This window comes from Canis lupus, chromosome 16, assembly GCF_048164855.1.
Source record: "Canis lupus baileyi chromosome 16, mCanLup2.hap1, whole genome shotgun sequence".
NCBI lineage: Eukaryota > Metazoa > Chordata > Mammalia > Carnivora > Canidae > Canis > Canis lupus.
In genome coordinates this window covers 51,556,788-51,581,498 of record NC_132853.1, presented here as the reverse complement: position 1 = coordinate 51,581,498, position 24,711 = coordinate 51,556,788, and the positions used below count along the sequence as shown (strand labels likewise).

General features: G+C 36.9%; 1 protein-coding gene across 1 annotated transcript in view; it reads right to left on the bottom strand.

Moving 5' to 3' along the window:
- NSF (N-ethylmaleimide sensitive factor, vesicle fusing ATPase) overlaps positions 1 to 24,711 on the bottom strand; it is a 144,791-nt gene that overhangs the window by 17,906 nt on the left and 102,174 nt on the right. Inside the window, exons 16-17 of the mRNA XM_072781373.1 lie at positions 13,716 to 13,782; positions 11,573 to 11,652 (exon numbers count right to left, since the gene is read on the bottom strand). Coding sequence (XP_072637474.1) covers positions 11,573 to 11,652; positions 13,716 to 13,782 — 147 coding nt within the window. The remainder of the gene's footprint in view (positions 1 to 11,572; positions 11,653 to 13,715; positions 13,783 to 24,711) is intronic.

Genomic DNA, 24,711 nt, shown 5'->3' with positions numbered 1-24,711 from the left:
AAGGCTAACACAACTCAATGGGATTTTGCAAGAAACAGCTAACAGCAAAACCATTAAGAACAAGAAAAGGTACAAAAAACTAAAAACAAAATAGGGTACATTGGACCTATTTCATGACTACCTGGGCAAAATTGTATACATTCCAATAGTTTCTGCTGTTATCCATGATATTACTGACCTATGTGATTATGATTTGTAATGATCCTTATTCTTTTTCTTTTAAAGAGATCTGTAGCCTAATTATCTTTTTTTTTTTTTAAGATTTTATTTATTTATTCATGAGAGACACACAGAGAGAGGCAGAGACACAGGCAGAGGGAGAAGCAGGCTCCATGCAGAGAGCCCGACGTGGGACTTGATCCTGGGTCTCCAAGATCACGCCCTAGGCCGAAGGTGGCGTTAAACCACTGAGCCACCCAGGCTTCCCTTTATCCTTATTCTTAAAATAGTGTTTATTATACTTTAGTTCAGACCAAAAATGTATGAGCAACTTTTTCCTCTTAAAAAAGGCTAAAGTTAAAAAAATAAATAAATAAAAATAAAAATAAAAAAGGCTAAAATATAACCATAATAGATATTTAAAGAGGTTAAACTTCCATCATTTGAAAAAAATAAAGCTTTTAATTTCTTACAAATTTCTATTCTTATCTCCAGTGAAACTGAATGTGCCATATGAAGCCTGAGATAAGTAACTATACACAAAACATATGCTTCAATATCCAATCAGTTAGGGTATAATAAATAATAAATAAATAAATAATAAAAATTTGCTGATTCTGGCATAGATACATCCTTCATTATCTCTCCCCATTGCTTCAGAGCTGGAATTACTTAGCGTGGCACAACAGCCCTGCTAAACCTCCATTCTACTCATCTTTCAAGACCAAGACCAATAACTATTTGTGGAACATTTGCAGATTTTCTCCGTAAAACGGAGCTTTCCTTTACAGTCCACCAGAACCCACACAACTTACAAAACTTAACGAGATGCATCATGTTTACACATCTTTCTCCCTCACCGGATTATGACAGGGGTACTCAGTTAAGTAAAAAACAAAAAACAAAACCCTTAGAAGGTAGATGAACTAGCAAGAAGCATGCAGCTATCCTTGCCCCATCCTCTAAAGCCCCAGCACCTTGTATGAGTAACTCTCAGGGCTAAGATTGCCAGATAAAGCCTTAAATAAAAGTATGCCCCCAAACACTGCATCAGATATACCAAAAAATTATTTGACAATCTTTCTGGAATTCAAATTTAACTAGGTGTCTTTTTTTGGTATCTACATATCCAGCAACCCCACTCAGAGCAGATGTAGCCTCATCTGCACACATAGGTGGATGGCTTGGTGAGCAGGATATGAGCTGAATGTTAACTCTCAATTGTCACTTGACCTTGGACACACTTTATACACAAACTGCACAACTGAACAGATGGTTCTGGATTATAAGCTCTTTGAGGGCACATACAAGTGTCAGATTCATTCTTTATTTCTACAGTGTGGAAGAAATGCTTATTAAGTGTACATCCTAGTAAAAGTACAACTCTAAAAAGTAATATTTCAAACTTGCATATCAAAAGAAATATTTTTGGATGGGGAAAAAACGTTCCCACTGCCTTTCTATAGAATGTAATAGAACTGTCACCATCTATCTTAGTCAACCTTGGTCACACTGGCATTCCAGCATCATGAGTTCCACTGGAAGAGCACAACACTGAGCTAAATGCCAGGTGGGTCTCCAAGGACAACTGTGAGAGGCATGAGACACTTTCACACTTTTCCTCTCAGGACCACAGGGTGTCTTACAGACCAGACCTTAAATTAAATCAGCCTTAAAAGAAAAAACAATGTTAAAAAAAAATTACACATAGACAAGCTTAGAGACAAAGCTACATTTAATTCTATTAGGCAAACAGCAAATCAGTTGGAAGGACTGGAATTAAAGAATTTTGACAGTTCTTTACTGCTAGTTAAAGGTGAAAACAGTATACACTTTAAATTTTTCTTTTTTCCTGATTACAAAGTTATAAATGCTTACTGTCAAAAAGTTTATAAAATATAGGAAATAAGGTGGAAAAAATCACCTATAATACTACCATCTGGGGTATAGTAGGTGCCTTTAAGATGGAGAAATAATAGAACTTTCTTTTATTTTTATTTTTGACTGCATTCTTTAAAAAATTATCCTTTTTCTATATGTTTTAAAATGAACATCATCTTATAGAACAAGAGATGTATTAAAATGTTGGAAAGACAAGCTCAAATGGTTTTTGTTTTGTTTTTTACTGGCGGGGGTATGCATTCAGAAAGTTGGGGGACTGTTGATATAAAGGCAATTACAAGAAATAATTTTAGTATTACCCTCTCACAGCCCCAGTCCTTTTTTCTTTGACTGATAGCATACTCAGAGAGCAACTCAAGATTAAGTGAAAGGTGACTTGACAGTTATGCAGGCAGTTTCTGACACAGTCACTAGCTGAGTGGCCAGAGTTTTCCATCTGACTGCTGTCACCTGGTTATTTCTCTCTGTCCTCCCTTCCCATTATTGTCCCTCTTATTCTGGAAACTGGCCCCCTTCTTCCACTTGCCCCAGGGCTGTCCAAGGCAGGTAGGGGCTGCAGGAGCAAGATGGATGTCAGAGAAAGCTGCTATGCTCTTTCTTCAGCATTTCTGGGTCTGGTTTCTCCAGCAGCAGCCACATGGAGCCGAGCTCCTTTGATATGGGCTGGTTGCTCTGTTGGTTTTATATATTTTGTGTGTGAGGAAAGACAGAGTTAGAGTTTTCTTTGAAGTGAATAATAAACTAATAACTGAGTTGTGCTTTGCAGTTTACAGAGAACTATGATACACATTTATCTTATTTAATTCTCACATTCTCAACTTCAATATCACTATTGTTCCTATTCTAGAAAGTGAAAATTGAGGCTCAGAAGTGACTGGGTTCAAATTTAAGTCTTTTAATTCTAACTCCTGTGCTCTTATTCACACTGCCAATGCCAGTTCTATGTGTAGTTAAGACCTACCATCTTCAAAATACCCATTCGTAGTAAATATTATCATCCACATAGCCTAAATGATTTAAAAAAAGAAAAAAAGGAAAGAAAAGGCAGAGCCACACAGATTGTCTGGAGTCTGCCTTGTGGAAGTACTATTTCCATTCCCCAATATGAAGTAAGGAAGGTTGTCAAGATGAAGATGTAGCTATAGATCAAGTAGTGACTTAAAAAGATCAATACCTCATTCCACCTGTATCCCAATAACTATCAGGAATATTGATGGATTGTTCTGGACATTTTGTAAGATTCCTCTTATTGGCTCTTCTTACCCAACAGTTGTTACACCATGCAGTATAAAGCCCTAGGAAATGTCCAAAGATCTGTGTATTTGTTTCAGGGGCAAGAGCAGCAAAGAAGCTGTGCTACACTACTCTGTTCTACCTTGGGTTACAAGAAAAGAGGAGCTTTAGTCATAATCAACAGATGGCTGCAGGGAAAAAGCAAATAGGTAGGGAGTCCTTGGAGGCTGAAGATAAACATAATAGGTAGTGTCCTCAGGGATCTGACAACGGCTAAAAGCCCTGTTCCTTCCTCTACTCCTTACCCTGTTGAGTCCTGAAATTCCTGTCTCTATTTCATTCTTCATTTATAAGAGGGATCTCCAATTCTCAGACCAAAGTACTTAGGAAGCTTTTAAATTCCAGCACATGGGGTATAGGGAAGCAAGACATACTTATTTTTTTCCCCAGTATTGTGAATGAGGGAAGCTGTGCTTGGGCATAGGCTGTGCCTGTCACTTTCTATGACATCTGCCACATATAGCAGTTGCAGTCTTTAGTTTTCCTATCTTACAAGCTAAAAAGATTCTGTGGACTATCTAAATGCACTTCTTTTCTTTAAACAAACTGGAAAATACATGTCTAGTTCCATACAATAGTCTTAATGAAACAGTAGACCCTCTAAGAACTTTGAAACAGTCACAAAACAGGAACAAACAGAATCAGAGATGGTCAACCCTTGAGCCCCAAGCAATGGGAATATTCAAATCAAGAGAACACCCATTATCTTTTTGAAGATGTTAGGATACGACTCTATAAATCAATCCTTTACAAATGGCATCTCTGTGGACAATGGCAGATTCCTACTGTTCAGTAACTCTATGCTTTTCATAATAAAGTACCAATACCTTCTATCTGTGTAGTCCACAGGTTTATAGAGGACTTCACTATACATTATTTTATTTGGCCCTCAATGGATAGGTAAGGCAGGGAGAATTATCCTCATTTTACAGGTGAAGAAATACACAAAGATATTAAGGGACTAGTTCAAAGTGGACTGAACTAAGACTCAAACTCAGGTTTTCTGACTCCAGTACAGAGTCAGTTCTGCAGACAGGGTCCTCACAACTAGACTCATGGCACTGTGGAATACTATGGTACTAAAGTCAATGTGTTTCTAACACTGTCATGTTACAATAATATATTTAAGGCAATGGGGCTTGGTGAAGACATTCTGGCAGTGAGAAAACATTGTGTCTCAGCACCATTAGCAGTTCCCTGATGATTAAACTTAGATATTTAATTCTGAGTTAGCTGAAAGTGGTATATACATGCCATAACTTTTTGTATTCATTAATACCTATTATAGATGGGCTCTACCACACAAAATATGTTTTGAAAACATGTTTTTTAAAATGTGTGTATTTATTTATTTACTTGATTTATTTTTTAAGTAGGTTCCACACCCAACATGGGGCTTGTCAACTCATGACCCTAAGATCAAGACTTGCATGCTCTACCAACTGAACTAGCCAGGTACCCCTGAAAACATGGTTTTATCCAGTGGGTATCCATAGCAAGGTTTTATAAAAGGACTCACCAAATTTCTTTCACTAGTTTTTAAGTATCTAAAATCATTCTACTTATATATGTAATACATATATTCAATTTACTGAGACAACCTACTATATGCTAAGCAATGCATAAAGAATTTTATAGGGCACCCTGGGTGGCTCAGCGGTTTAGCACCGCCTTCAGCCCAGGGCCTGATCCTGGGGATCCGGGATCGAGTCTCACGTCGGGCTCCCTGCATGGAGCCTGCTTCTCCCTCTGCCTGTGGCTCTGCCAGTCTCTCTTATGTCTCTCATGAACAAATAAATAAAATCTTAAAAAAAAAAAGAATTTTATAAAATACAGTAGCCATCTAATGTCACTGACTTAATTAAATGGAAAAACTGGGCCACTAAATTGTCAACTGGCATACAGCTTTTCCTCACCAAAGCAGTCCAATACACAAGTCACCACACCAGTGATTACAATTAATGTGTCTGGCAAAATGACTACACCTCTTTCCTAAAGTGGTTATACATCATATTGAGTCATATTGTAGTCATTAGCCAGAGTTAATTTTGAACAGATAGATGGAGAGATACTCGTGTTTAGGCCTGCACAATTTGGAGTCTCTTCCATTATCTGCTTATTTCGCTGAAGCAACCCAAAGGCTGAAGAGTTGCTTAATATTATCAAGACTTCCTAATAACATCTCTGAAGTAAGACTGTACTCAGATGTTGTGTCAGAATTACATAAAAAGCAATACTGTCTAGAGACTGGTAATGTTAAAATGAAATCCATGGGACAAACAAATCCACCTGCTAAGTTCCCACTAGCAGCTCACTATATTTTTTATTGGTATGTGATGCCAGTCCCCGCTCTAAATCCTACTTCTTTCTTATTAGGTAATATTCCTATGTGCCAGAGCAGTGAGGAAGTTATTTTTTCAGCAACTTTTACTTTAATTGAAACTCTAACAATTGTTAAGTCTAAATTCTACTTCACTAATATTACTATGAATTCAGAGTGATCTTCTCTTGTAAGAGTTTACAGTTTCCAAAGAATTTTCTAACTGGTACGCTGTAAAGGAGCTACAGGTGGACTAAGACATCAGTTCTTATCAACCCTGGGGAAGGCTGGGTGGTGCTGTGTGGCACTGGGTGGGGGCACTGCACTTCTGGCCAGCTGAGAGTAGAGGTAGCCATTTACCCAAGTACCTCAAGAGATGCTACCATTTTCTATATACTACTAAAATGAACTCAAAGAAGAATGGGTTCTCCATAAATTACAAGGCCATTCTGGTAGCTACAGATGCTGTCTTCCAATCTGATTCCCCAACGTATCAAGTAAACCTAGCACCGAAGCAGTCAGGTTAATGGGCTTAACTACTCCTGCACTTGTTGAGGAAACTGGGAAGTCATGTCATTTAAGATCTTGAGAAGTTCCTTTTCGGGCACTTTGTCTCCCAAAAAGAAAAATAAGGTGTCAGAAGAGCTCTATGGGGAAAATCATAAAGCCATCGGTGCTGCAGGTTGTGGGAAGATTTACCTGGCCTTATGGCTCCTACTGCTTCTTCCTTGACATTAAGACTAAGGCTTTCATCCTCCTCATGTTGAAAAGCACATTCCCCTCAACTTCCATAAATCTGCAAAACCTGAAAAGAGCCCAGTGTCACTGAGTAAAAGAGCCAGCTTTAGGAATCTCACTGGAAGGAGGGGTGTCTTCAAGCCTCTCACTGCTAAGCCGGACATTTCCTAACACTGGACAAATTGTACATCCAGCTCGGGGAGGGTGAACTGCAGTGGTCTTTTACCCTCCGAGCCAATTGTTAGCTTTTCACAGGAATCAGCAGGGAAGCACATGTGAAACCTCTGTGGTGCCGGTGAGCACCCCCATGCCTTGTGTGACTCTGCATGTAGATGAAGCAGGCCGGGGGCTTTCTCAGAGCAGCCCTTTTCTCCGGCGCGGCTCCCTGCTGGGACAGCCCTTTTCAGTGCTCTACCCCCCCTCGATCTCTTCTCCTGCACAACACAGGGCAACTTGATTGAAATAAAGACCTAGGGAACATGTTTTATTTTCTCCTGTTCAATCCATTTTAGAAAAGCTTTTAATTGGTTTTAAAAAGATGCTAAACAAAATGTGATGATGTTTTTCAGTCCTCATGAACTACAGATACCACTTTTTATACTTTCAAAGGGCTAATAAATCAATCATGAAATTAACTCTCCAGCTAAATTTAAAGCAAACCCACTGAATACTGGGTTCATTAAAAATCTATGCATTTACTTCAAAAAATTTAAAATTCAAAGAAAATTATCCTAGTAACTGAAATCTGACTTGAATTCTTAGTCCTACACTGAAAATCCAGGACCAAAGCAATCACAAAGGGAAAAAAAGAAGGCTTGTGAGCCAGTTTTAATAAGCCAATTTACAATGAGGGAGGGGCGTGGGGGAGGGGAGGAGGAGAAAAGAGAATATCTAGATACATAACAACATAGTGCCCCTGAAGGGATTCTTTTATTTGAGCATGTGCACACATGCACACATAATTTTTCTGTGTGAAAGCTGGAATTACAACAAATGGAATATTAAGGATTCTGTGACTGATATGATTATTGTATACACATACAGTTCCTCTTTTTAAAGAAAAATGCCTTCAACTTCTGTTTTCTTGATGGTGATTAAAAACAATAGTTTTCTACCACCTAGGTAGCTCCACAACACTCAGATTCATACACTTTTAATATTTAATTGAAAACATCTGAAAAACCTACATGGATAATGGTTTGATGAAGTGAATGCTTCCACTTCAGAAAGACAAATATCCTCAACACTGGATCAGCCTGAAAAATTTCCCTTATTCTCCTGAGAGAATACATACTAATTTAAAAAGCAAGGTGGGACAGAGAAAGCACATTTTTATTTTGTTAAATATATGTCAACTAGGAATATCTGAAACATTAACTTCTCCTGCTACTGACATACTTATTTATACAGCAGGGCATCATCCAGCAGTCCAGGCCAGAGTCACCACATTCTGATTAATGACAGGCTGGTAATCCTTAAAAGAGAATCTCTGCCATTTCCAATCACTTAGTGATTTCCACTCACTAAGGTAACCAGATCTATCTTTGGATTTTAACATATTCCAATGCCCTTCCTTTCCAGTCCTTAGAGAAATTCATTCCATATCCCTTTTGAATGATCCAATCCCTGTTGCTAGGACTTCTCCCAAACTGGGCCATGTACCTAGCAAGGAGATGCTCACTCCTTGCTTCCAGCTTTCCCTATAATCCTCCTTTCAACAATTATATAGCTTTTCAATCACTCTCTTTTTTAAAGCATCTGTTTTACTGAGATATAAGTCACAGAACACACGATTCACTGATTTAAAGTGTGTTAGTCAATGGTTTTTAGTATATTTACAGCAGGTACAACTATCATCATGATCAATTTCTGAACATGTGAAACACCCCAAAAAGAAACCCCGCACCCATTAGCAGTCACCTCTCATTCTCACTATCCACCCCTCCTGGTCCTAGGCAACCATGAATCTACTAGGTTCTGTCTCTACAGATTTGCCAGTTCTGGACACTTCATACAAATGGAATCAAACAATCTGTGGTCTTTTTCATTGGCTCCTTTTGTTTAAAACCTTGTTTTCAAGGTTCATCCATGTTGTAGCACGTATCAGGATTTGTTTTCTTTTTATTGCTGAATGATATTCCATTGTATGGATATACCATAGTTTATTTGTGAATATCTAGGTTGTGTCCATTTCTTGGCTATTATGAATAATGCTGTTTTGAACATATCTATAAGCTTCTGTGAGGACATATATTTTCATTTCTATGGGGTACGTATCCAAATTGTTGGGTCATATTATAGCTTTGTCTCTAATCTTTTGAGGAACTGCTATTTTCCAAAGGGTGCACAATTTTTATATTCCCACCAACAGTGTATAAGGGTTCCAGTTTCTATATGTACAGCAACACTTATTATCTGACTTTTTGGTTATGGCCATTCTGGTGGGTATGAAGTGGTATCTCACTGTGGCTTTGATTTGCACTTCCCTGATGGCTAACGATGTTGAGTATCTTTTTATGTTCTTATTGGCCATTTGAAATTTATTTATTTTTGAATCATACCTTACCAAATATAAATTATAACAACACAAAATACTTAAGCCCACCAAAATAAGCGGACACTAAAGAAACATCTTAAGAAGCAAGTTATCTATATTTTTTTGTTGAATAAGTTATTCATGAAGTACATCTGTATGAACCTGTGCCAGAAGACACTGTAAGTAAGATTTTAAAACATTAGAAAATGTTCGTTTCCTCAAGAATTTCACAATTATTTTTACAAACTGGAAAGTTATTCCCAAGTCTTTATTTTTTTAAAAAGATTTATTTATTTATTCATGAGAGACACAAACAGAGAGAGAGAGAGAGAGAGAGAGAGAGAGAGAGGCAGAGATGCAGGCAGAGGGAGAAGCAGGCTCCTCACAGGGAGCCTGATGCGGGACTGGATCCCAGATCCCAGGATCATGACCTGAGCTAAAGGCAAGTGCCCAACCACTGAGCCACCCAGGCATCCCTATTCCCAACTCTTTTTTTTTTTTTAATTTATGATAGGCACACAGTGAGAGAGAGAGAGAGGCAGAGACATAGGCAGAGGGAGAAGCGGGCTCCATGCACCGGGAACCCGACGTGGGATTCGATCCTGGGTCTCCAGGATCGCACCCTGGGCCAAAGGCAGGCGCTAAACCGCTGCGCCACCCAGGGATCCCCTTCCCAACTCTTTAACAAAATGTTGCAAGTCTTTTTTTAATATGCTGTATTTATTTCTATTCATATCTATTTTGGATTTACAAATAATTCTCAACTAGAGGATGTCTTCCTGTTTAAATAAATATATTTAACAATGTAAAGGACAAGCAGTTTAAAAAATATAATTGAAAAATTATTCTTTCTTCTCCCAACAGCTTTTAGCATAGGTTCTTTTTAGTTAAAGACTGAATAAGATATAAATTTAAATGCCTGGAGAAAGTCCCCCAATCTAATAATTAAAAAAAGATTTGTTTTAAATATTTTATTTATTTGAGAGACAGAGAGAGACAGAGATAGTGAGAGAGAGCATGAGTGGGGAGGAAAGGGAGAAGCAGGGGGCCCGATGCAGGGCTCAATCCCAGCTTCAGGATCACAACGCAAGCTGAAGGCAGATGCTCAACCAACTGAGCCATCCAGGTGCCCCTCTAATAATTTTTAAAATGCTATATCATAGGAAAGGACTCATTTTGTGATATATATGGATGTTGAGGTTATTTACTTTTTTCCAACAACTTTATTTAAAGTTTTATTTATCTATTTGAGAGAGACAGAGACAGAGCGAGCGTGTGTGTATGTGTGTGTGTGTGTGTGTGTGTGAGCAGAGGGAGGGGCAGAGGGAGAGGAAGGCAAGCAGACTCCCCACTGAATGGGGCGCCTAGAGCAGGGCTCGATCTCAGGACTCTCAGATCATAACCTGAGCCAAAATCAAGAGTCAGATGTTTAACTGACTAAGCCACCTGGGCGCTCCTTTTCCAGCAACTTTAGATTTATCTATTTACCTACTTATTGAAGGAATCAGAGAAGGGAAAAATATATTCACTTTTCTAATTTCAGCTTTAGGATGAACTAATAAAACTCTGATTACTGGGAATGATAGTTTATGGAAAAATGATTACAAAATCCTTACAATGCATATATGCAGTAAACTTTCAAGACTGTCACACTTTATGTTTCTTTTCACTATTCTAGAAATACAAAAACAAAAAACAAAAAAATTCTTGAAAATCAAGACAAGTGCATCACTTTTAGTTCTGACACACACAAGCACACACATACAATTTTAACAGTTAAATTAAAAAGCAGATTCACCCACTTAACGTGAAATATTCTCTATACAGCCTAGTTAATATCTCTAACTTCAAATACAAGATTGCCATCTATACATTAAGATATTTTTCAAGTTAGTGCTTAACCCTTTTGTATCTGTCTTTGGCATTTCTCAAAGGTTACAGTACACAAAATCAATCAATAGAATTTGTGTCTTGTATCATAGCCAAACATGCTCTGGCAGCCTCTACATAATTAACATATTTAACCAACCCTCATAGATTACTTTTAAATTAGTTATCAAAATCACCAATCTCCAGTAGCCACATCAGTGAAAATGCAACCACATGAACAAAGATCCTGACTATGAACTCCCTCCTCAAAAGTGCCACACAATACAAGAGAAATAATTCAAGCTTAGTGTTTAACTAAGCTTTTTCTTTTTAAAAAGGAAAGAAAAAGAAAAAATTGCCTACAGAAAATGAATAACCCCAAATACAAATTCTTAGGAAACTATCTATGAAATGAAAAACAAAACAAATGGGAATGTATATTCAATCCCTACTACAGGAATATCATAAACTCTCATGGAAGATGGAGGCAGCTAGGGATGTGTAATATGCTGGGGAATTCACAGAGCTACAAAAACAAAACTAATTATAACTAGGATTTTGGGATCTTTAGAAAGGAAATTTCCCTGTTAAGAAATCATTTACCTTAAAACAGAAGGTGAGACTAGATGACTTTTCCATGACCACAACATAATTTGAAATGTGTATGATAGCTTGCTTATTTAGCAGCTTATTTGCACCATTACATGCAATATATTGGACAAATTCTGTGAAAATGTTTTTTATATTATTTTTACCTGAGGAGGTGCCTTTTTGAGTAACACGAGAAGAGCCTGTAATACCAGATTAGAAAATCGAGGGCCAATAGGTACATAATCTAGAAGAAAAACATTGTTATGTTTTAGGGATTTGATACACATATGCACATAGTCCAAATATTCAGGTTTTTCTGCATCAAAAGTAAACACAGTCCTAAATAACTTTCATGCAACTATGATAATTAGAAAAATAATATATCCAATAACTTAAATGTTTAAAACATTATATAACAACTCTCATCTATAAATTTTTTTAAAAGCTTCTAAATACCTATTTTGAGTTCAGATAGACATCTTTGTCCAATAGTCAGAGACAGTTGTTTTTTGTTTTTTTTTTTTAAGGAAGAAAAAGCCCCCAGGTGATTTACCAACTGTTTCCAAGAAATTACTGCAAATCATGGTCATACAGTAAGCTCACAGGCAACAAAGCATACTAGAAAATGAATAGAGGGAGAGATGGCAAGTAATCATCTAAGCAAGGTACTTCAATATAACTGAAATGATAGGAGGGTCACCAAGACTGGTCCTCAGACAGTGAAGAACAGAGAACTTTCTAAAACTTTCTGTCAAACTTCAAGATTCAGCATAAATCCCCCTTCCTTGGATTCCTCTGCATACTGCATATGTATGCACCCTTGCCTTGTGCTTAGAACTATCTTCAGACAACAGCCCTCTGAAGTCAAAAGTGATCTTTCTTTTTTCTGAATATCCAGAACACATGATATATTCTACTTTATGATAATATTCACCAATATTATGTTATAACGACAGCATGTTACGCATTTTTTCTGACCCTAATAATTCTAACACAGTAGTAAGGGCTCAGCTTACTTGTCGAATAAATTAACAAACAAGTACAGATAATAACTATTCATACAAGTGAAAATATACTCAGAGGGCACACATTCCTGACATAGTAGTGTTGCTATGACCACACATCTCAATTGTGTTTAGATAAAGGAATTTACACAGAGCTATGAGTTTGTGCTTAAAGGCTTTTAAAGAAATAATCCTATAAACTGGGCTGAAATGTATCAAAAACAGCAGACCAAAACCCTAGGTCACGTCACTAAATAAAACTATCAAATTAAGAAGACCTCAGATACACCTTTATACAGAAAGGTATATCTTTATAACAAACACTGCTTTAAGAAACAAGAAAAATAAATAACAGAGGACCTAAAGCAAGTCTGAAAATCATGAGGCAAATGTGGTAAGAGCAGTTAACTTGAAATCATTACTACACCATTTTGGATAGCTGAAGAAGGGATTACTCAGATTTTAGGTAGTATTTTCAGAAGTTTATGAAGTCACCATGTGGGTTCAATTTCAATACAGTTACACAGCATTCCAAGTCACTATTATAATACATTTATTCCAGATTTATCTAATTTTTGCAATGGAATAAAACGTAAGTAACAACATTTTTCTGACATTTACTGGAAGATTACACCTTATGAGTTGCATTCAGGGACTGTCTTATTTTTCATCTTTGTATCCTGTGCATTTCAATATAAGAGATGGTAAATCTATATTTTTAAAAATTACTGTAGAGCACTTTTAACTTTCAGAATGTTTTTAACATTGTTATCCCATTTTTGTTTGCGTAATTACTCTATGAGATAAGTAAGGAAGGGAACAGCCTTTCTTCTTATAAAACAGGTACATTTTATTTCATTGCAAAAATTAGATAAATATGGAATAAATGCATTATAACAGTGACTCATTCTTATAAAACAGACACTGAGGTACAAGAGAACTTGCAGCTTCTCCCAAGTGGAAACTCTGGGGTACAGGCAGCTCAGAGGTATTAAATAGCAAATATATCCATCAATAGAAATTACTAATCATTTATTATGGGCAGGGAACTCTGTGGAATAAACAAAATAATATGAGGTGTGGGCCCTTACAGGAAAGCAGTTTATAATGGTGTTAACGTCATAAGGCATATTTAACATGAATACCATCATTGACTTCAGATATAACAGATAGCATAATTCCTTATAAGAAAAGTATTTCTATTGCCCTAGAGTTTATAAATACCCGTTATTTTTCTCTTGTAATTTGTGAGACATTAGTATAATAAGGCAAAGATAGTACAATGGGAAAGGTAATTACTTACCAAGCAGTCTCTCAATGTCATCCACAACCACACAACTAAGCTGGGATTTGTACGCATCATCAAAGATCTGGAAGAAAGTAAAACCACTTATTATCTCACTGTTCTCCATAATTATGACAATTTCCAAGAAGATAAAATTTAGTTAATTATTGAGCAATGCCTAACAAAGCACAGTATAGCACCAATATTTCAGACACTACATTAGAACTTAGCAGAAAATAGGATTTTAGAACTAAGAGTTCTTGCTATATACAAATGAGGAAATTGAGGCCCAAAGCAGTTAAATAACTTGCTCAAGATGACACAACTGGATCATGGCTGAGCAAGAAGAGTAATGCTGTTTTCAGCCCCCACAAGGTGGATATGTCATATCTGAACACGCTGAGGAACAGCTAGTTATGAATCAACTGACAAATCCCATCAAGTATATCACAGTGGTCTCTCCCAAGTCAGGATTGTGATTTCAGGTTATGATTCAAGAGCTAGATAGAGCCATGAGGGATGTGTAGAATAAAACTGAATGTCATTTTATTATCTATAAGAATTGTAGCCTTGTTGGGATGCCTGGGTGGCTAAGCAGTTGAGCATCTGCCTTCAGCTCAGGGGATGATCCCGGAATCCCAGGATCAAGTCCCACATCAGGATCCTTGCAGGGAGCCTTCTTGTCTCTCTGCCTATGTCTCTGCCTCTCTCTCTGTGTCTTTCATAAAATCAGAAAGAAAAAAAAAAAGGAAGGAAAGAAGGAAAGGAAAGGAAAGGAAAGGAAAGGAAAGGAAAGGAAAGGAAAGGAAAGGAAAGGAGGGAGGAAGGGAGGGAGGGAGGGAGGGAGGGAGGGAGGGAGGGAGGAGAAAGAAAGAAAAGAAAGAAAAGAAAGAAAGAAAAGAAAGAAAAGAAAGAAAAGAAAGAAAAGAAAGAAAAGAAAGAAAAGAAAGAAAGAAAGAAAGAAAGAAAGAAAGAAAGAAAGAAAGAAAGAATTGTGGCCCTGGTAAGCAGGAACATTGAGAGAACAGAATCCTGTTCACTCCAATCAGACCGTAATGGTCAAAACATTTACAGAAGAATTAAAGTTGGTTACAAAGGATCAGAGAGATGTATCTTTAGAACCATAAAAAACAGTACACAGTCTTAAGACAGTGAAAGAAATGCAAATTAAAGCAAGCTATATCCTTGTCAGGATATAGCAATTTCAAACCAGACAGAAGATTTAACTTATGTATAAGGTGAATGTGAGTGCCCATAGCTTTGAGTCCAGCCTTTTCATAAATGTGGGGGTTCCTATTCTAGGACTATAACTGGAGTTCAGGGCACCCAATGGATGTCATCTGTAAGAATTAATTCCTGCATTCCAGGCCAGTCTTTCTGGTTGATAAATAACCTCAGTGTACCAAGATGGTAACCACTCCTCCACCCATCTTGCTCGAAGTAGCATAATATTCCTTAGTCATTTTTTTAAAAAGATTTTTTACTTATTTATTTATTCATAGAGACACAGAGAGAGAGAGAAAGAGGCAGAGACACAGGCAGAGAGAGAAGCAGGCTCCACGCAGGGAGCCCGACGCGGGACTCCATCCTGGGTCTCCAGGATCACACCCCGGGCTGCAGGCGGCGCTAAACTGCTGCTGCCCTCCTTAGTCGTTTTTAACCACTGATGATTAAGTATTAGGTACAGAAATAAAGTAAAACAAGCTTTCAGTATTAATATTTTTCATATTAAATTTAAAGACAATTTGTAAATATTTGGTCTCGAAAGTATTTCTAATTAAAAAAATTATCATATTAAGATTAATAGATTAGCCTTGCTGGTTTAATTTAAAATATGCCATTGAATAATTCATTTTGATAAACTTTTATGTTGGAAGGTAAAAGATATCTTTAGTAGCCTTACAAATGGTAAAAATAATCTAAGATTCACCATACTTATATGATAGTTGTATTTTAATTTACTACTAAATAAATATAGTTACTCTGAAACTCAATGTTTTGTTAGGCAAACAACTGAAGTACTTTAAAGAGATAATAAAGGGTGGGTCAGTTGGTTAATTGTCTGCCTTTGGCTCAGATGATCCTGGAGTCCTGCGACTGAGCTGACTGAGCCCTGTATAGGGCTCCCGGCTCAGCATGGAGCCTGCTTCTCCCTCTGTTCCTCACCCTGCTCATGCTCTCTATTTCTCTCATTTTCTGTCTCAAATAAATCAATAAAATATTTTTTAAAAAAAGAGAAAATAAAACATTTGAAATATGTAAATATAGTTTTAAATATTTAAAGAAATTTAAGTGTAAAAGTTCCCTTTTAAGGAACTGCTAAATTTCACTAAACCTACAAATAGAATAAGAAATGTAATGGGACTTTTTAAAAATTTGTTTTCTTTTGTGTTGAAAACTACATTTTAAATTACAAAATTTTAATATGTTGACTTTTCATTTTTTAAACCTTAAATTAGTGATAGTCTTTTTAATGCTCAAAAGTCACCTTCAAAGATGCAAAACAAAAACATGGCAAAACAAATCAAGTTCCTCCTATCACACTATCTGTCCTTTAAGGTAGGAATTGTCTTCTTTAGTATTATGTTTTTAATGTCTGACACCGTGCTGGTGCTTAATAAATGTTTCCTATATGCATGTATGAAAGAAAGCCTCTGTTGCTTTCCTTTGCACCATCATCCCCTTTACCCCTCCCTCACTCTCTCATACTGTGTTAAAATTCCATTTACTCTTTCATCCTTAGCTACCTGTCTCCCCATTGGATTGTGAGGTAGATTCATGTTGATTCATGTGATTCATGTTGTCCCAAGGATCCAGCACAGAACAGTATTTATCCTTGCCCAGTGAATTCAGTGGTTGAAACAACAGAAGTTCTAATTCCATCTTGCCCTAAATCACTGGTCTCTGTTCTGCTCTGGTACAGCATCTTGTATATTGTGTACATATTAAGGATTCATTATATTCTTCTCTGTATTATACTAGAATATAAGCGCTTTGAAGGCAAATACACCTTAATCTCTTTGTATCCTCACATCATTTAATATAATGCCTTAGTAGAAAGTAATCAATAAATATTGACTGTAAGAATAAATATGCATCTTATATTTTAAAAATGTTATTCATTTATTTGAGAGAGTGTGTGCACAAGCAGTGGGGAGAGGCAGAGAAAAAGGGAGCAGCAGACTCCTCAATGAGCAGGAAGCCTGCAGCAGGACTCAATCCCAGGACACAGAGATCATGACCAGAGCCAAAGGCAGACACTTAACCAACTGAGTCACCCAGGTCCCCCATAAATATGCATTTTAAATTCAGGCAGAAATATCAAGTGAGTAGTTGGAGACATATGACTGAAGTCAGGGTATGGAGCTTACCCTCAGGGCAGTGACTGCTGAAACCATGCAAGGGGATGATACCTCAAGGAGAAATGGCAGAGGTAAAAGAATAACGAAGTAAGTACCAAATCTTGGGAGTGTTGCTCTATGCATTCACTCAGCAAATATTTTCGAATTCCTATTATGTGTCAAGTATCAATGAAGATAATGGAGAGAGGAATGAATAAAACTAACATGATCCTACCTCCACAAAGCTTGGAGTGGGGGAAGCAGGTCACAAGTAACAATAATAAAGCATGATGCTACTGTAAGGCTGCAGGAAATATGAGATGAGATGGTAGTACATACAAAAGAGCTGTGGTAGTCACTGTGGATACACACACACATGCTAGTTTTCTTTCTACCATGTGATAGGATTGTAGTTCCCCATCCCTTCTCAAGGTAGGGAGGACTATGGGGCTTGGTTCAGCTAATGAAACATGACTGGATATATATCACTTTCTGAAAGGAGCTTTAGAGCTCCTGCCTGATTCACCATATTCCTTTTATCCTGCTATCCTTGGCTATCATGATCTTACATGTGAGAGGGAGCTTCTATTATGTTTTAGTTTGAGTCTCTGAGAAGCTACAATGAGCAGAGCTCCCCCTCTGAGCCATGATGGACATGCAGTATGAGCAGGAAATAAATTTTGTTAAGTCACTGAGATTTGGGTGTTGCTCATTATTGCAGCATAACTTAGCCTATCATAACTGACACGGAGGATTATGGAGTCAATGATGGTGTCCTAAATTTAGGAAGTAACATTTAAGCTGACATCCGAAGGATAAACAACCAGTGGAAAATGGGGAAGAAAGTGTTCGAAGCAGAATGCACTGAATATTAGGAGGCTCAGAGTGAGAAAATTCAGGAGCACTGCAGAAACTGACATATAGTCAGTAAGAATTAAAATGAAGAGGTGCTGGTGTGGTGGTATCTGTGGGGAATGTTAGGTGAGAAATGAAGCAAAAGAGGTAACCAAAGGGCCTGAACATGGAGAGTCTTACGAATTTCACACCAGTTGAAATTTTATTGTAAAGGCAATAAAAAGCCACTGAAGGATTTTATTTTATTTATTTTTTTCACTGAAGGATTCTAAACTACAGACCACCATGTCAGGTTTATGATTTAGAAATATTTTTCTGGCTGATGTAGAGAAAAGCATCAGAGGGGAGTAATGATTGTTTAATACTGTAGAACACCAGGTGAAAGATAATGGTGGTCTGGAAGTGGGAAGGGGAGTGGGTGTTCTGATAAATGGATGGATTCTAGAGATATTTAGGAAGCAGAACTGAATGGACTTGGCAATGAATGAATGTGGTAATGAGGAGGAAACTAGAGTCAAGGGTTCTTTTTGGTTTGGCTACTGAAATAGGACTGAGGAGAAGCTGGTTTGGAGATGGATTATGAGTATATGTAAAGAGAGGAACCCTTTACCTTTCCCCACACTACCCCCTCCACCACTCCCCCAAAAAGGGGAAGAAAAACAGGACATTTATTTCAGTCTCTTGATACATAATGATCAAATTTTGAGTTGGTGAATCCAAGACAGGAGAAAAGTTCAGGAGCAGTTTCACCATGTTTCTTGGCTATTTTTTCTTTTAAAAAAAGAGTGAACCAAGATAGCAGTCACTGTGGTATCCTATAAACTCTGGTGATATCAAGGAGTCACTGGAAATAATGCTTGCTTTTCAAATCATTTTTCAGAATTCTACTAAAGGCTCTGATGCAAGCATATAATTCTGTCAGGCTGTAATATCATGGATTTGAGCCACAGGGGCCTGGGACTGGCTATTTGCAGGACTACATTTTTCCTTAATCAGCCCTTTTCCCTTCCCAAGAATAGTATAGAGCTTTCACACAGCTACAGGAACCTTATTAAGGACATTGCTGGGGTCAAAACTGATGATAAACTGGTATGCTGTCGCACCAATTTATCTCAGATATCGTGTTCATGAAGCATTACAAATCACTTCATAGCTGACTGCATGATTTACCTATAAGATTTGAGAAGAAAAGTACCTACGGCAGTCATTTAATGTAGGTGGTTTTTTTTTCTTTTTTTACAGACAGCTTTTAATGTACTAATTACTATCATGAGGAGAAGAGCACTCACAGTTCTCTTAACAACCTACTAACCATGACAAAGGCTGTGCAATTCCAGTTGTAACTTGACCAGTTTCAGTTGACAGGTCAACTGAAACTCCTTGGGTAGCAACTCTGCTCTCATTTAAATATACACACCCCTTTCACTTCTTACATACATAATTCTTTACCTTAGCTATTCACTAGTGTAATATAAGGTCACCACTCTTCCTCTAGATCCTCATTTTCAGCCTGGTGTCCTCAACCCCTTCCATTCTTGGCCCCCTGGCCCAGGCCCCAGGATAATCTTCAGTAAGAGGACAGACCTGACTGGCAAGTACATGCGCTTAGCTGTCAGGTGAAAATCTAAGTGAGATATTTACATAGTGAGCTTGGAAGTTCTACCACAACTTTAGGTAGATAAATCCAGAAAAGAGAAGAGGTACCAGAAGAAAGATGCAGAAAAAATAAAATTGTACAAACTGCTCCAGCTAGAGCAGTACAAATCAAGTGTCAAACTTGCCCCTACTAACACACGGCACATGGCAGATACACAGTGCCTGCTCCAGATCAAATGGTGTCAAACAACAGTTAGGCAGATGGGCTGAAGCCAGCACTAGTGGCTGTATCTCAAAGACTCTTTAAAAATTACTTTAAATTCAGATCCTCTCATTTAGTAAGATAAAAAAAGTATGTATGATGCTCAAGCCTTTTCTTGTTGGAAAGGTTATCAGTTTGGGATGAGTAAATAGCTATCATGCAAACCAGGACACCTGAAAAGGGGGCATTGTTAATAATCATGCTGGAATAACAGGTAAAAACAGGATTGCTCAAAGCAAATTGGAATGTCTGGTCATCCTAGTTTTATCAGGACATTTCCTGTAGAGCAGGCAAAATTATCAGTATATATAGTCTTAGCATCTGGTGAGAAGTCTGAAAGAGAAGGCTAAAGAAAAAGAATCTGAAGAACTGAAGAAAGAAAAAGTGTGTGAAAGAGTGGCATCAGTCAACACGGACATAATGAGAGGTCTTTTCTAGAAGATGAATAGTATCTCTAGAAAACACAGAATCCCACAGTCTATTTCTGCTCTCTGGTACCGCCTCTCTTGTGTGCAAAGGTAGGTAGTGTCTCATAAGAGACAAAATAAAATATGAGGAACCTGGGCTGAAGGCAAGAACATGCTGGATGCACTATGCAACCAGAGGAAAGGGAGGCGTGGTGCTTCTGCCACACAGAGGTTGGGACAGGTCTGAATATGGTCCTCAAAGACACTGTGAGCTCTTCTAGGCACACAGCCCACTCCTGGAATCTACAGACAGGCTGGGAGCCACCTGTGTGTAGGGGAGGGGCAGCAGCTGCAGATTCTGGAGTCTACATGAATACAAATGGGAACACGCCAGCATTAGCTCCATGTTAATCCCAGCCTTTCAGAATCATAAACCACAGCAAAGCATGTTCTAAGTGGATTCAGTCCTCCATTTTCTATAACCTCATTAGTGCTCTGAGGTAAGTAAAGCCAAATTCTCTGGTTCTTCTGGGGCTGAAAGAGTTCATCTCAATTCTGAAGTGGTTGGCGTGAAGTACCTAGTTAGTAGGAATCTGATGACAGTAGGAATCTGATGACTTAGAAAATCCCTAATGTAGTAAATCTGTCAGCAATTAATTGAAAGCATACCCTAATCATATTTGGTAGCATATAAAAACGTAAATGAGCAAATTCAAATCGGTGCTATCAGTAATAATCTCTAGTTTCTAAAAATAACTTGGGAGTAGATCAAGCAAACATTAGCTGTCTTCTAATGAAACTGCCTCAGGAAGTGGACCTAAACTTTTGGCAATGCACTAAAGCTTCCTGGAATGACCTTAAAATCCCTCATTTGTTCTCCCTGCTTTTCAGGAAAAATTCTTACATTTTTTTACATAACACAAACCCCAGAGTGGGGTATTCTTAATAATATAAAAAGTCACAGGGTTTCAGAAGTTCTACTAAAGATTGCACCATCCTCCTTTGTGTGCCAGAGGTACAAATGCCAAAAGACAAAGTGTATTAAACAAAACAACATGCACCCACCCCCTAGCTGTACAGGGACCAGTAGTTACTTCCGGAGTGTCCACTTCTCTCAGTTAATACATGCACAAACTTCGACAAATCAGCTACATGATATATTAGGATGTTAACCAAAAACATCCAAATTCTGTTGCTTAGTAACTGCTGTCAAAAGATCCAATTTCCAGCTCTGCTCTTTGTATGGACTAAACCATGAAAAGAGGAGGATTAGGCACCATGATTCTGTTCTGTACAGACTACAATTTGCAGTGGGATTTACAGGAGCATATTCAAAGAAGATTATTTCCTTCTTGCAAAGCTAGTGGAAAGGAAAATTTCTTCCATTAATTTTCAGTCCTTTAAGAACAAGACTATATTATGTTAATAATGGGTATAGTTTTATAAATCACTGATATTCCTACTTAATTTTCTTCAAACAATTCAGTCACATCAGATTGTTCTATTTCATCTCTATACTGATTTTGTACTCAGAAACCATCAAGATTAGGTAATTAATTAAAATCAAACTCTACTGTTGTGTTCTTTTGTTCATTTAATGGCACTAACAGAACTAGTAAAACAGTTTTAAAATATATAGATGCAAATATGGATAAAAGAACTAAAATTTAAAAATAGAATGGAATTGTGAAACAAATATAAAATGGGAGGGGAGAGAAGATCTATAAGCACTTCAAATATCTTAATGGAACATATGGTATCTCCACCCACCCCACCCCCAAATGTGAGGATAATGGCAGTGTTGAGTTTATCTATGGAGAAAGGATTTATTAAGCAAATTAAGAGAAGTATAAGGTAAATTTTAAATTAATTGAAAATAAACTACTTTCCTATATTTTAGCACCATCCACATGTGAACAAGAAGCAATCGCTTAATTATAATTAAATCTAAGATACTCATTAAAGCAAGCCAAATGGCCCTCTCTACTAACAAAAACTCTTAACCTCTTGGTTTAAGTAATAAAATGGTATGTAAAGATATTCTATGAATCAAGTTAGAGCATCTCTCTTTAACAAAAATTAATGTGTTAAATTATATTAAATTGTAATATTTGAATTTCACTAACTATTGCCATTACAAAACATTTTTAAAAATCTTTCAAATTGAGCACTTGGTCATTAAAGTATAGCTGAGGAAATAATTTTAAATGCCAATCTTTTACCTCTCAAATTGGCAAAAAATATTTTAATTAATTAATTTTTTAAAAATTTATTTTTAAGTAATCTCTATACCCAACATGGGGTTGAACCCACAACCCTGAGATCAAGAGTCACACACTCCATTGACTGAGCCAGCAGGCGCCCTGGAAAAAAAAAAATATATTTTTTTTTTTGGAAAAAAATATTTTAATAACATCAAGTGTGGGTGAGAGTCCAAGGAAACGGACGCTCACATGATGGGGCTGCGAATGTAAACTGGTACAACTTATTGAAGAGGTGGACTTTATAAACTAGCAGTAACTTTACATAAGAGTTCTTATATCAATATTTATCAAAAATCTTCAAAATATTAATGTTTGACTTTAGCAATCCCAATTCTGAGAATTTATCCTAAGGAAACAACTGGAAATGTATATACAGTAATAATGATATATAAAAATAACTACTACACTCTATTGAGCACATATGATATCCCAAGGCGCTGCATGATACTTTACATAGATTATCATCTCTCTTAATTCTGAATATTATCTTCATTTCATAGGTGACAAAACAGAGGCTTATAGGTTAAGTGACTATAAGACCTGTTAAGTGTGTTGGAGCTGGGATTCAAATGCAGATCTATTTGAAACCTAAGCCTACGTTCTTAGCAAATAAAATGTGATGCTATTCTAAGAAAAATCTAGTAGGAAAATGGGGAGTAGTGATTTCCCTAGTTCAGTAGTTCTATAAAATATTATTTTTAATTGTGAAAAAACCTCAAAATAAACTAAATGTTCAGCAAAAGAGGACTGTTTAAACGAATATTACACAGCTATTAACGTAATGCTGAGATACATTTGAAAAAAAGGCAATACATTAAGTGAAAGCAGGTTTAAAGCAGTATGTCCATATGATCTCCAATACACAGAGTGTGTGTCTGAGTATAGAAGAAAACTGAAGGACAGATACAGACTCTCTTTTTATTTTCTTCTGTGCTCTTTTCTCTATTTTCTAAATTATTTTTGTGATTTAAAAAGCTGCACCTTTGGGGAGGAGCAGCACCTAAAAAGAAAGGCCCTCTCCAGAACTGATGAAAAATTACAGATTATTTGTTCTCTGAAGAAAGAAAGAAAGGAAAGAAAGGAAAGAAAGAAGAAAGAAGAAAGAAGAAGAAAGAAAGAAAGAAAGAAAGAAAGAAAGAAAGAAAGAAAGAAAGAAAGAAAGAAAGAAAGAAAGAAATTATCTTCCTATCCTAACACTAAAAATGAAGAGAGGAGAACAGCAGTGGGAGGTAGACTAGAAATACTGAGGAATGGCATTTATATTTCATTTTCAAAAGCAGCCTGGAAGTCTTAGCACCCTTAGACTGGTTTGAGCCCGCAGGCTTTTGTCAACCTATCATTAGGCAACAATGTGAAAACTATTTGCAGGGAAAGATTTTGCAATATTTCTAATATATTTCTAAGACTCCTATGCTTCATTCTTTTCTCTGTTCCTGTACTTTAGTTATAGGGAATGACATTTTTTTGCCAAGGAAAACCAAAGTCTCATATGAATTTATTATACTGATGACATGAAAATAATTTTTGTAACTTTAAGGGTGCATGGATGATCCAGACAGTGAATCATGAATTGAAACAATTTTGAATAAGCTTGTATAGACACTTACTTTTCTATTCCTTAGCCTTCCACTCATCTAAAACTCTACCTTGAAAGGCTTTAACAATTTAAAGATTAAATCGTAAGTTATTAAGCCATTAATTTAACCATTTAAGCCTCTAAACCCAGCACATATTACCTTCCCCCCTCAAGTCAATTTGCAAGAGATTAAAATAATAAAAATGATAATATCTCACACTTACAAAGCAGCTTTGATCTGTAGGAGCCTAAAGTGCTTTTTTAAAACTTTATAGAAAAACTAGGACCATTCCACCCACATCTCAGAGTACATCTGAGGTAGAAGCTGGCAGCTGGTGAAAAGCAATGGAGTAATTTACCATCTACACAGGAGACTACTACTTTTGAACAAGTATAAGGAATAGATGGAGTTAGGGAAATGCAAACAGAATTAGCTGTTCAATTAAATACTACATTCGATGGCCACAGATACCAATGGCTATTATTTAAAGTTTCACTAGAGGAAGTTGTTTAGGTTCCCTTTAGAGGGGAAAAAAGTAAAAAACAAAGAAAAGCCACCCAACCAACATTAGGCAAGTTACTGGTTCTAGTGATTCTGTCTAGATTTTCCCCAGAAGGACAGATACTACTGGTTTCACTTCAGACACTGAATAAACAGACTATGATTTTTAAGTTCTTTTTGTGTCTGGCAACATTTCTCTCTCTTTCACACT